We start from the raw sequence: 10,850 nt of genomic DNA on the forward strand, positions 1-10,850 counted from the left end.
CCCTGGTTGCACACACCTCTCCCCAGTCAACTTCCCCTAAGAGGCATTTTCCCTGCTGTCTCATTCTCACCTCCCTTTAACACTGACTCCCTACAAGCTGGCTTCAGACCCATCGCTCCACCTCACCTGTGACCTGCATGTGGAAGCTGCCGCCAGTGGCTGCTTCTCACCCTCGTCAGATTGGCCTCCCAGGAGCACTGGACCACAGTGAGCCACCACTCCCTCCTTCTTGCAATACCTCTTCCTGGTTCCAAGATGTTCTGGTCTTCCTCCCATATCCCCACTGCCCCTTCACAATCTCTGGCTCTTCTTCCTCAACCTGACATTTCAATGCTGGCACATGCTCATTAATTGCAAAGGGAAAAATAAGAAAATACAGGGAGAATCCTGGCAGGCATCACCTCAACCAACTGTTGTAAGTTAACATCACCGACAATGGGACAAAATAGATGCTGTGTACCTCCTGAGAGGATGGACTGAGAAGGACACAGAATCAAGACTTCCCTGGTGGTCCAGTGGCTAAGATCCCACACTCCCAATGCAAGGGTCCCGGGTTCCATCCCTGGTCAGGGAACTAGATTCCATGCACCACAGCTGAGAGCTTGCATGTTGCAACTAAAGCTCCTTCATGCCACAACAAATACTCGCACAACCAAATAAAACGCTTTTTAAAAAAGGACATAGGATCACTTCTGGGGTGTTTCCCACCAAAGGTACATAACCTGAATCTACAAAGAAATCAGATAAACTCAAATCAACATGCTTGTTACAAAATAACAGGTCTATACTTGCCCAAAATGACAATATCATGAAAGACAAAGAAATACTGAAGAGCTTTTCTACAGTAATGGAAACTCAAGAAACAGGACAACTAAGTGTAACGTAGGAGCCAGGATTTTCTTTTGCTATCAAGGATATTATTGGGGAATTGACAAAACCAGAAAAAAAAAAAGTCTGGCTAGTTTAAAGTATAATACCAACCTTAATTTCCTGATTTGGGTCATTGCACTCTGGTTCAGAAAGAGAAGGTCCTTGTTCCCAGGAAATACACAGTGTAGCATTTAAGTATAAGTAGCATTATGTCTGGAGAAGGCAATGGCACCCCACTCCAGTACTCTTGCCTGGAAACTCCCATGGATGGAGGAGCCTGGTAGGCTGCAGTCCATGGAGTCTTGAAGAGTCGGACATGACTGAGTGACTTCACTTTCACTTTTCACTTTCATGCATTGGAGAAGGAAATGGCAACCCACTCCAGTGTTCTTGCCTGGAGAATCCCAGGGAAAAGGGAGCCTGGTGGGCTGCTGTCTATGGGGTTGCACAGAGTCAGACACGACTGAAGCGACTTAGCAGCAGCAGCATTATGTCTGTGACTTACTCTCAAAAAATTCTTATAGGCAAAAAATATGTCTATACATAGAAAATAATTTAAAATGTGATAAAATATTACCATTTGGGAAATCTTGGTGAAGAGTATGTGGGAAATATTTGTAATGTCCTTCCTACTTTTCTGTAAGTCTGAAATAATGTAAAAAAAAATTTTTTTTTTAGAAAAAAATGTCCGTGTCTCAGAGTTCAGTCTTGGGAACTTCCTCTCCCTTTCCACCATTCTCCTCTTTCTGGGAACTCTCGTCTCCTCTGTTGCTTCATTCCCATTATCTTTATCCCAACAATTCCCAAATATATATATATCTCTGGCTCAGCCCTTCTTAGGAGTTTAAATCCATGTATCTGACAGCCTGCACAGTGTCACTTGAAATTCTCAAAACATCTAAAAATTAACATGCTCAGAGCTCTTCTCATGAGATGCCCCCTGACCCCATTTATCTCAATGAATGATGCCATAACCCATCTAAGTATCCAAGCAAGAAATCTGGGCTTGTCCTGGACATCTTTGCCCTTACTCCCCACATCCAATAATCATCAAGTCACTTAGGGAGACTATGAGTTCCCAAAGGCAGGGCTCCTGTCACTTACCCTTGTGCTCTAGTCCCCAACAAAGTGTCCTGACATATGGTAAGTGCTTAAGAAGTGTTTGTGGAATAAATGAATGAGTCGATCCATTGATTGATCAAGAAAAAGATCACTCCTCATGGGAACAGAGTCCTACTTTCTGAACCCAGACACAGGCCCAGTCTTGCTGAATAGACTACAATTTACATTCATGGAAGTTTGTACCAGTCCTCTCTTACTGTGTAACAAATTATCCTCAAAGCTTAAGAACTTAAAAGAGCGATAAACATTTATCATCACACACAGTTTCTGTGGGTCAGGAGTTTAGAAGTGGCTTAGCTGGATGGTTCTGGCTACAGATGTCTCCAGAAGTGGCCGTCAGGAGCTACAGTCATCCGAAAGTGTGACGGGGCTGGCAGATACAGTTCCAAGATGGCTCACTCACATTGAATGGTGAGTTGGTGCTCACTGTTGACAAAAGGCCTCAGTTCTTCTCCATAGGCGCTCTCTGCAGGCTGCTCAACTGTCCTCAGGTCTTGGTGGCTGGCTTTCCCCAGAGCAAGTAATCAGAAGAGAAGAAGGCAGAGGTCGCCATGTCTTTTGTGACTTAGCCTGGAAATCATACTCCATCATTTCTGCAAAGTCCTGTTGGCCATTCCCTGGCAGCTCACATGGTAAAGAATCCGCCTACAATGCAAGAGACCTGGGTTTGATTCCTGGGTCGGGAAGATTCCTTGGAGAAGGGAATGGAAATCCACTCCAGTGTTATTACCTGGAAAATCCCAAGGACAGAGGAGCCTGGTGGGCTATATAGTCCAGGCTGTCGCAAAGAGTAGGACACAACTGAGCGACTGACATGTTCATTGGCCATTCAGGTCAGCCCTATTCAGTGTGGGCAGTGACTCCACAGGGTTGTGAATGTCAGAAGATGAGGGCCGTCTTGGAGGCTGGCTTCCACGGAGTTGTCACTGTACAAGGACCCCGAGCTAATGGGACCAACAGGGGCTGAAATCCAAGCTGTACACCCTTAGGTGAAGCGGGACACGCACTAAGCCCCACACAGGCTGCAGACAGCCCTGTCAGCTCACTCCAGCCGCCTCTTGGTTGTGAGTCTTACCTCTCCTTCAAAGGATTCCTGGGAGATGTGCAGAGAACACAACCCTGGCATCAGGAGTTGCCCTCATCATAACCAACAGGTGCCACCCTTCACAGTTTATAAAGCCGCTGCGCCCTGTTGGAGGGCGTCATCCAAGCACCATAGCGGTTCTAGTTTACAGATGAGGGTGTAGGTGCTGAGAGGTGAAATGACTCGCCTGAGGCCACACAGAAAAGGCTTGGCAGGACCAGACCTCTGGCTCCTAACCCCACATTCTTTCCACTGCCCTGCCCAGCTGCCAGCTCAGACCCATGTCTCCTAACACCCACTGAAGCCTCATCCCCAGTCCTAAGCAGGTATTTCTCACCCTTCTTTTGGGAGCCCCACCCCAGCCCCCAAAAGGATCTGCCCCACACCAGACCCTGAGCAAATACGTTCACGAATATTTTCCATCCAAACGAGGACTCCCAGAGGCTCTCTCTGCAGCCAAGCTGAATATCCACGGATGGAGCAGAGCAGGGGTTAACAGCCTGAGCCAATATTTAGAAATAGCACAACCCCAGGAGGAGTCAGCTGCGGCCAGCTGGTCACAGCCACTGAAGCCACGAGCCTTTGTGGACGTGGTGTGGAAGATGAATGCTGCCCCTGGGAACAGAGGCCCTGAGAGGGTCCTCGACCTCCCCAACCCCCATCTCCCCAGGACAGCTTGGACCCAGGGAGAGCCTGCCCCTGGCCAGGAGAAACCCTGCCACAGGCCTCCCATCCACAGCCCACAGCCGGCTCCCAAGGGCAGCAAACAACTTTTCAGCTCCTGAACTATGTAATTGTTGGGAATAGCAGGCCCCACCCCTCCCGTCCTGGCTGCCTTGCGCTTGGAGGAGCCCCATGGATGCCTCCAGCCAGGAGCGGGAGCAAGGCCACTCCTAGCCGACCCGGGGGCCCAGGCCTGGGGCCCACCACCATGGAGCTCCTTGCCATGTGACTGTGGGGTCACAGAATTGACAGCAAAAGCCCCGACTGCACAGTAGTGGCCTGGGTTCTAGATCTTTCATGGTGGAAGGCCACTTCCCTGAGGTGAGGACCTGGGCAACAGGAGCTGAGGCTCTGCCCCACTGGGGCACAAGCACCCGCCATTTACCCCCAATCTGGCTTTGGCCACAGGCTCCCTGGGTGGGGCCCAGGCAGTCAGGGTACAAAACACAGAGGCACTCAGAGTGCCAGGCCCCACCCAAGGCATGGCACGGCCACGACCACAGCCAGAGCGGGCACTCTTCATCCAAGCAGCGTAAGGATGGGCGTGACCGGGAGGACCCGGCCAGCACGCCTGACTGAACTCTGCAGTGGAGAAGCCCGTGACGCGAGGATCTATCATCTGTCCTCCCGGAGGCCCACCATTTGGAGAAACTGAGGCGGCATTTTGACTTCTCCTTCAGCCCTCAGCCGTGGGCATCCTTCTTCATTCAAGTGTGTCCTGGGTCTTCCTCTTCCCCCATCCTGGGTGTCCTGTCCTGTGCTTTGCTGGGAAGAAATCTACCGAGAGGACAGGAAGTACTGTGTCAACTCTGTGCCCCGGGGAGTCGGCGGGGAGGCAGCGGCACTAGGAGAATACAGAGGGCGTCTGTGAAAAGGGAGCTCAGGGTGGGAAGGAAGGCTGGGAGGACTTCCTGGAGGACGGTGAGATATGGCCAGAGAGGCAGGGGCGGTCAGGGATGGCCACCAGGGACCCCTGGCCAACCCAAGCCAGAGAAAGTCAGAAGGCAGAGGAAGAAGTTTGAGGATGCTAAGGAGGTCCTGGTGGGCTCTACTCAAGATGAGGATGTAGGGGCCTTAGTGGGGGGCACGCTGAGGAGGCTGGTGGGGAGGGGGGAAAATTCAGGAGCAGGCACTGCCCAACAGTGGCCTTTGTTCTGAGATGAAAAGAGGCGGTCAGGGATCAGTTTCAAGACAAAAGGCCTCACCTTTCCCCCAGTCTTCCTGGTATGATGCCGCTCAGCAGCAATCCGGGGCTCAAGTCCCAGGCTACAGGCTGAACAAAGGCCCGGCAGGTATGCTCCAGTGCCCCAGCATCCCTTTACCGCTAGAGCCTCAGTTTTCTCATCAGTGAAAAGGGAACACTGTCCCCCAACACACACGCTTCCCAGGGTTGTCAAGAGACCAGGTGAATGTTTTGTAAACTGAGAAGCCCGAGCAGGGAAGTGACATTGGGTTATTATTGCCCTGCCGGTTGCCATTATTTTTCCAGGCCTGTGTTTCTCTCCCCAGCTAGCAACCAGGCAGGGGGAGGCTGCAAGCTAATCCCGACTTGAATCTAAGCTGTGGGTGGGAGGCTCCACAGACAGACTAATAACTCCTGGTAGTTGTGGGTAAATCTGAGTGGGCGGGGATCAGGAGGAGATGGGAGAAGACGGGGAGGGGGAAGGATCGGCAGATGGGGTGGCTGGAAATCTCCACCCATATTTTTGATTCATAAAGAAGCAAAAGTCCTCTCCTCCTTTCTTTTTTTTCATTCCTAAGAAGAAAGCTCTTTTCCTCCAAATGTTGTCTTCTCAGCAGCCCCAGCAACTTGGGGCCCATACTTGGCCAGTAATTAGTCCCTAACAAGGACCGGGTGCCTTGCTGACTTGGAGAGAAGGAAAAACAAGGGACAAGTACGGAATTGATGGCTTTACTGCCACCAAGACCAGCTGAGAACAGCCCAGCCACCCCAGGCCTCCTAGGGTGAACTGGATGGGAGCTGTTAGGTTTGCCAAAATTCCCCCAGAACAGCAGCAACTGGCTTCTAAGTCAATCCCAGCATGCATTTATTGGGTACCTACTGTGTGCAGCTGCCTCTGGAAGTTACATGCAAAACTGTAAGACCCAGGGAGGATGTGCAGCAGGCCTACAGGGCAAGGAGGGAAAAAAAGACATGCATTCATTGAGCACCTGCTGTATACCCCAGGCTAGGCACTTGAGGTACATTAAAGCCTTTAATCCTCACAAAGCCAATTTTACAAAGAAGGAAACCACAGAGAAGTGAAGTGATTTGCTCAAGTCGAACAGCTAAGCAGGAGAGCTGGGATTTGAACCCAGAGCCCCAGTTACCACTGTGCTGTGGGCTTGGGGCCAAAGACCTGGCTCTACCTCCTAGCAGCTGTGTTTCAGTTAAAGTGTTTATCGCTCAGTCGTGTTCAATTCTTTGTGATCCCATGGACTGTAGCCCACCAGGCTCCTCTGGCCATGGTATTCTCCAGGCAAGAATACTGGAGTGGGTTGCCATTCCCTTCTATAGGGAATCCTCCCAACCCAGGAATGAAAACTGGGTCTCCTGCATTGCAAGCAGATTCTTTATCGTCTGAGCCACCAGGGAAGCTGTGTAGACTTGCTCAAGTCCCTTAACCTCCCTCTGCCTCAGTTTCTTCATTTGCAGAACGGGGCACAATTTTGTTGCAAACTTTGAAGGGCTGTACACACAAACGTTAGGACTATCACTGGGCAAGGGGAGGGGTTGAGAGAGTGAGTAGTGGGATGGGGTTTGGGGTGGGCTAAAGCAGGCAAGGGTAACAGATTCTGATGGAGGAAGAGAGGGGAGACACTCCAGGGGTTCTCTTCCACCCATTCGCTGGACAAAGAAACCGAGGCCAGGCGATGCCAATGCTGGGATTAGACAGAGGGCAAGCAGAGCCTCTTGACGCCAGAAGCTCTACAGTAACATTGCCCTTTCTCCTGTTTGGGACAGGGCTGAGATTGTTGCCTGGGAGGGAGCCAAGGGCAGCAGGGCCCCAGCCTGAAACTGTTAGGTAGGTGCTAAATCCAGGGCCAGATTTCCAGGAGGCAGCCCCAGAGGAAGTTGAAACACCAGATTCAGGAGGCCTTGGGTTCTGGTCCCATAAGACCAGGTACCTACTGTCCAGCTGGGGGCCTCTTGAGAACCACTTCCAGCTCTCAGCCAGTCTCCTCCTCCATGAAACGGGGGCAGGAGTGGTTGACAGCCACTTGGCAGATCCCATGGAGTTGAGAATCCCTCCTGCCTTGTGGGAGAATCTAAAACATCTCTCCTTTACTGACTGAGTCATTGAGGCAGAAAAGGTTAAAGAGGCAATGCCAGTGGGCACAGAGCTGTACAGAACTTCAGGCTGGTGCTTCTCTGACCAAATGGCATTCTGAAGACACCTCAGAGGCAAAGCAGCCCCAGAGCAGTCCGTGGGGTGGAGAGCATCTGTCTTTCCTCCCGGGCCTGGCGAGAGGACGCCCCCCACCCACAATCCTTGCAAGAGAAGAGGGCAGAGAAGCGAGGGGACCAGCCCAGCTCACATCTCCTCCCAGAGGAGTTCTCCCGGGAACCCTTGAGTCGGAGCCCCGGGGAATCCGGGCTCCTCTGGGATTTTGTTCTGAATCTCTAAGGTGGAGCCTGGGTCTGACCGAGCTGTAAGGATCCTCTCACCCTCGACGGGGAGGAGAACCAGCACGGGCCCTTTAAGACGGCTGAGGGTGGGGGGGCCGCCGGGAGAGCCCCGGCCTGAAACCGGAGCGCGGGTCGGCGCCTGCCCCGCCCCAGCGTTAAGTAGGCGGCGGGACGCCCGGGAGCGCCAGCCCGCGCCAGTTCTCTCAACTCGAAGACTCTGGCGTCCAAGCTCCAGGCTCCGGACTCCGCTCCTCACAAGTTCCCGCTGCCCAGCCCGCCGCCGCGATGCGCTGGGGTCCCCGGCTCCCGCTCCCAGCCCTCGCCCTGGCCCTGGCTCTGACCTTCGCTGTGTTGGTGGGACCAGCATCCACAGGTGAGTGAGGGGCCGGATACCCCAGCCCAGACTGGCGGAGTGGTGGAGGGTTTCTTAGGCAGAGAAAAGGGACAGGAAGACCCAGGAGTGGCCCCCAGACGGGGAAATGAGGGGGCTGCTCTTCTGCCATCCCCAGCTGGGGTCTCTGGCAGCACCACCCCGCCCAGGGGAGGCAGGATCCCCAGCGACGTCTCTCCATCTGGGGGTCCAGTGGACTCTGGTTATCTGAGGTTGGCCCCTGGGTCGCTTGCCTAGGGCGTGGCTCTGTGCAGGATTGTCCTGTAGACCCAGAGGGGACGCCCCGGTGCTGCCTGGGCTCCCCGTGTCCAGCAGGCTCTCTCTGACCGAGTCAGGGCCCAAAGGACGCCTGGTGACAGGGCGCCCCCCACCTCCAACACCCAGGCCAGGAACGGGCAGTGCTGCAAGGTGGGCATCGGGAGGAAGCCACCCTCCCCACCCCGTGTGGGGCCCCGAATGCACCCCAGCTGCCACCTCCTCCAGCATCCTTGGGTCTCCTCCAGCTGCGCCCCACTCTGCTCCTGCTCCCCTTTGCCGGGTGCATTCTCTGTCTTCACCACCACCCCCTCCTCCCCTTCCTGTCTTCTCTCTCCTCACTGAGAAAGCCTAGCTGGTGACAGGACCACCCACTCTTCAGCCTCCTAGAGGCAGGGCTGGCGCCCCTCAGATATCCTGTGCCCCTCAGACAGCCCTGGGCGACCCTCTGCACACCTCCCTGTCCCAGCCATTGGTGCTTGACTCCAGCAGAAATGGAATGCCTTCTGAGAGGTGCTAGGACATATCCAGTCTCTATTCCAATGCCAGAAATCCCACCATTATGGCATTCTTCCCTTAGTGAAGGCATGGTCTAGTTATGCCATAAGAACTGTGGCCTCAGGGCCCATCAGTCATTAATACCCATGTATGTATGAATCAGTGCTTCAGCCTACATCTTTTGGGACCATTCCCAAGAACAACTTTGAGCTGAAGAAGGGCCTGAGTCTCCCTTCCAAGTTCCCTAGGCCACACCCCTCTCCCCATCAGATGGGGAAGCCAGTTCAAATGGACAGTAATCATGCGGTACCCAAAAGGGAAATGAGTCAGGGGAGAGCCCCCCACTGGAGTGAGTCAGAGCTGGATCCCCAGGCTCCCTGTTCCCATCCCCAGGGACCCCATCCTTCAAGGTCTCAGGGGGTGGGTGATAGGCTGAGCCTCTAGAGAGATGGGAAGGGGGCATCTAGGCTGCTAGAGAGATGGGTACACACCCAGCCCCCAGCCTCTAGTCAAAGGAGCGACTCCAGGACCCACCTCCTTGGGCTTCAACTGAGAGCCATTCCCAAATTCCTTCCCAGCATCAACAATGTGCAGACATTGTGCTGGGCAGTCGGGAGCGCACAGAAATAGAGACTGGACTTGGACTCATTCAGAAGGCAGAAAAGCAAATTAAAACGCAACAGCAACTCCTATCGTGTCTGCAAAGATCCAGACGAGGAGTGTGGTGAAAAGAAATTCAGAGGCAAACTAGGGCGGGACAGAGGGTGATCCTTGAGCTAAGCCTTGGAGGATGGGAAGCGGGTCAGGGAGCACAGGCTCAGAGATGGGTATGAGCAGAGATAAGGAGGCCAGTAGCCTGGATGGAAGGCATATATATTTTGAGCACAAGCCAGTAAGAGCCATTGGGGTGGGGCACGGAAACCTGAAATGGCAAAATGCAGCTCACAGCCTAAGCCCTGCTGGCAGTAGGGAGCCAGTGCAGGTTTTAGAGAGGAGAGCAGCCAGTGGGGTTAAAAACATCAAGCAACCCCTTCCTCTAGGAGGGATTTGGAAGTGGTGAGGGGGTGGGCAAGCTAGTACCCTCTCCCCCTCCCAGTCTGAGCTCCCCTCCAGCAGCCCACCTCTGTCCCCAGGCCTGGCTTAGCTCCCTGTCCTGGTCTCTGTAATAGGGGCAGCCCCTACCCACAGAAGGTATCACTCCCACCCCTCTTGGACACCAAAAGCCTACCCCAAAAGTCTCAGGTACCAGAGTGAGGCACACTGGGATGCTTTCCCCACACTCATCAACATTCCAGAACATCCAGGTCATGGGGCCTGAGAGTCAAGCACCTTTGGAGACCACCTGGGCCAACCTTCCAATTGTACACACAGGGAAACTGAGGGCCCAGGGAGGAAGCAAAGTGGTCTAACCCACAAAGAAGCCCAGCTGCCCAGGAGGAAACCCCCAGTCCCACTTTGTGGGAGCTCCCCACCTGCGTAGTCAGCTAGGCTTGGGCCCATATGCCAGTGTGCATGATAAGTGTGGGGTCCATTGCCTTCTAAGCCCTATGGGAGTCCTGGCAGAGCCACAAGCATTGGGAGATTGAGTTGGAGCTGATGTGGTTTCAGTAGGGGGGTATAGCACAAGCAAAACTGGGAGGTCAGAGTGGCCACAGAGCATACAAGGCTAGCGGCTTCTGCACCTCTTCCCTGCCTGGTATAGCTGACTTTGAAAGGCAGAAGATGAGGGGCACAAGTGGGACTCAGGAGGGAGTGCCAGGTGGAGAGGGTTCTTGTACCATCTGGGTGGGGGCCCTGAACTGATGGGGGTGTCTTAGAGAGCAGGGCTAGGGTGGGGGCAGGGGAGCATCAGAAGCAAGGAACTGAGCCAGGGTAGACTGTTGCCTCTAAGAATGGTCTGGGGGACCATCTCTGACTGGAGACAGAGACAGCCTCTGAGTCGTGCGTGTGTGTGTGTGTGTGTGTGTGTGTGTGTGTGTGTGTGTACACTGGGGCTCCAGCACTCTAGAGCGGGGCAGGGACCAGTGCCCTCGGCCCAGCCCACCCGGACTCTGCAAGTGCTGTTCCAGAACCAAGTATAACTGAGCCCCCCTTACCAAGATTTGCCCGCCTGCCTGCATAGCCAAGACAAGAAGAGCCTTTTAGTGCTGCCCGCCTGGGGGGCCCAAGGAGGGGGCTGCGCCAGGTGGGCCAGGCGGCAAATGAGGGGCGGGAGGGGAGTAGGGTTTGCAGAACGCTCAGAGGAAGTGTATAGGGAACTGGGCGTGCTGCCCAGG

At 54.0% G+C, this 10,850-nt stretch overlaps 1 protein-coding gene across 1 annotated transcript in view; it reads left to right on the forward strand.

The window, feature by feature from the left end:
- Positions 1-7,610: 7,610 nt before the first annotated feature.
- Positions 7,611-10,850, forward strand: part of CSPG4 (chondroitin sulfate proteoglycan 4) — a 35,811-nt gene continuing 32,571 nt past the window's right edge. Inside the window, exon 1 of the mRNA XM_010843409.1 lies at positions 7,611-7,803. Coding sequence (XP_010841711.1) covers positions 7,716-7,803 — 88 coding nt within the window. The 5' untranslated portion in view covers positions 7,611-7,715. The remainder of the gene's footprint in view (positions 7,804-10,850) is intronic.

Source organism: Bison bison, unplaced genomic scaffold (genome assembly GCF_000754665.1).
Source record: "Bison bison bison isolate TAMUID 2011002044 unplaced genomic scaffold, Bison_UMD1.0 scf7180017864181, whole genome shotgun sequence".
In the NCBI taxonomy this organism is placed as follows: Eukaryota; Metazoa; Chordata; class Mammalia; order Artiodactyla; family Bovidae; genus Bison; species Bison bison.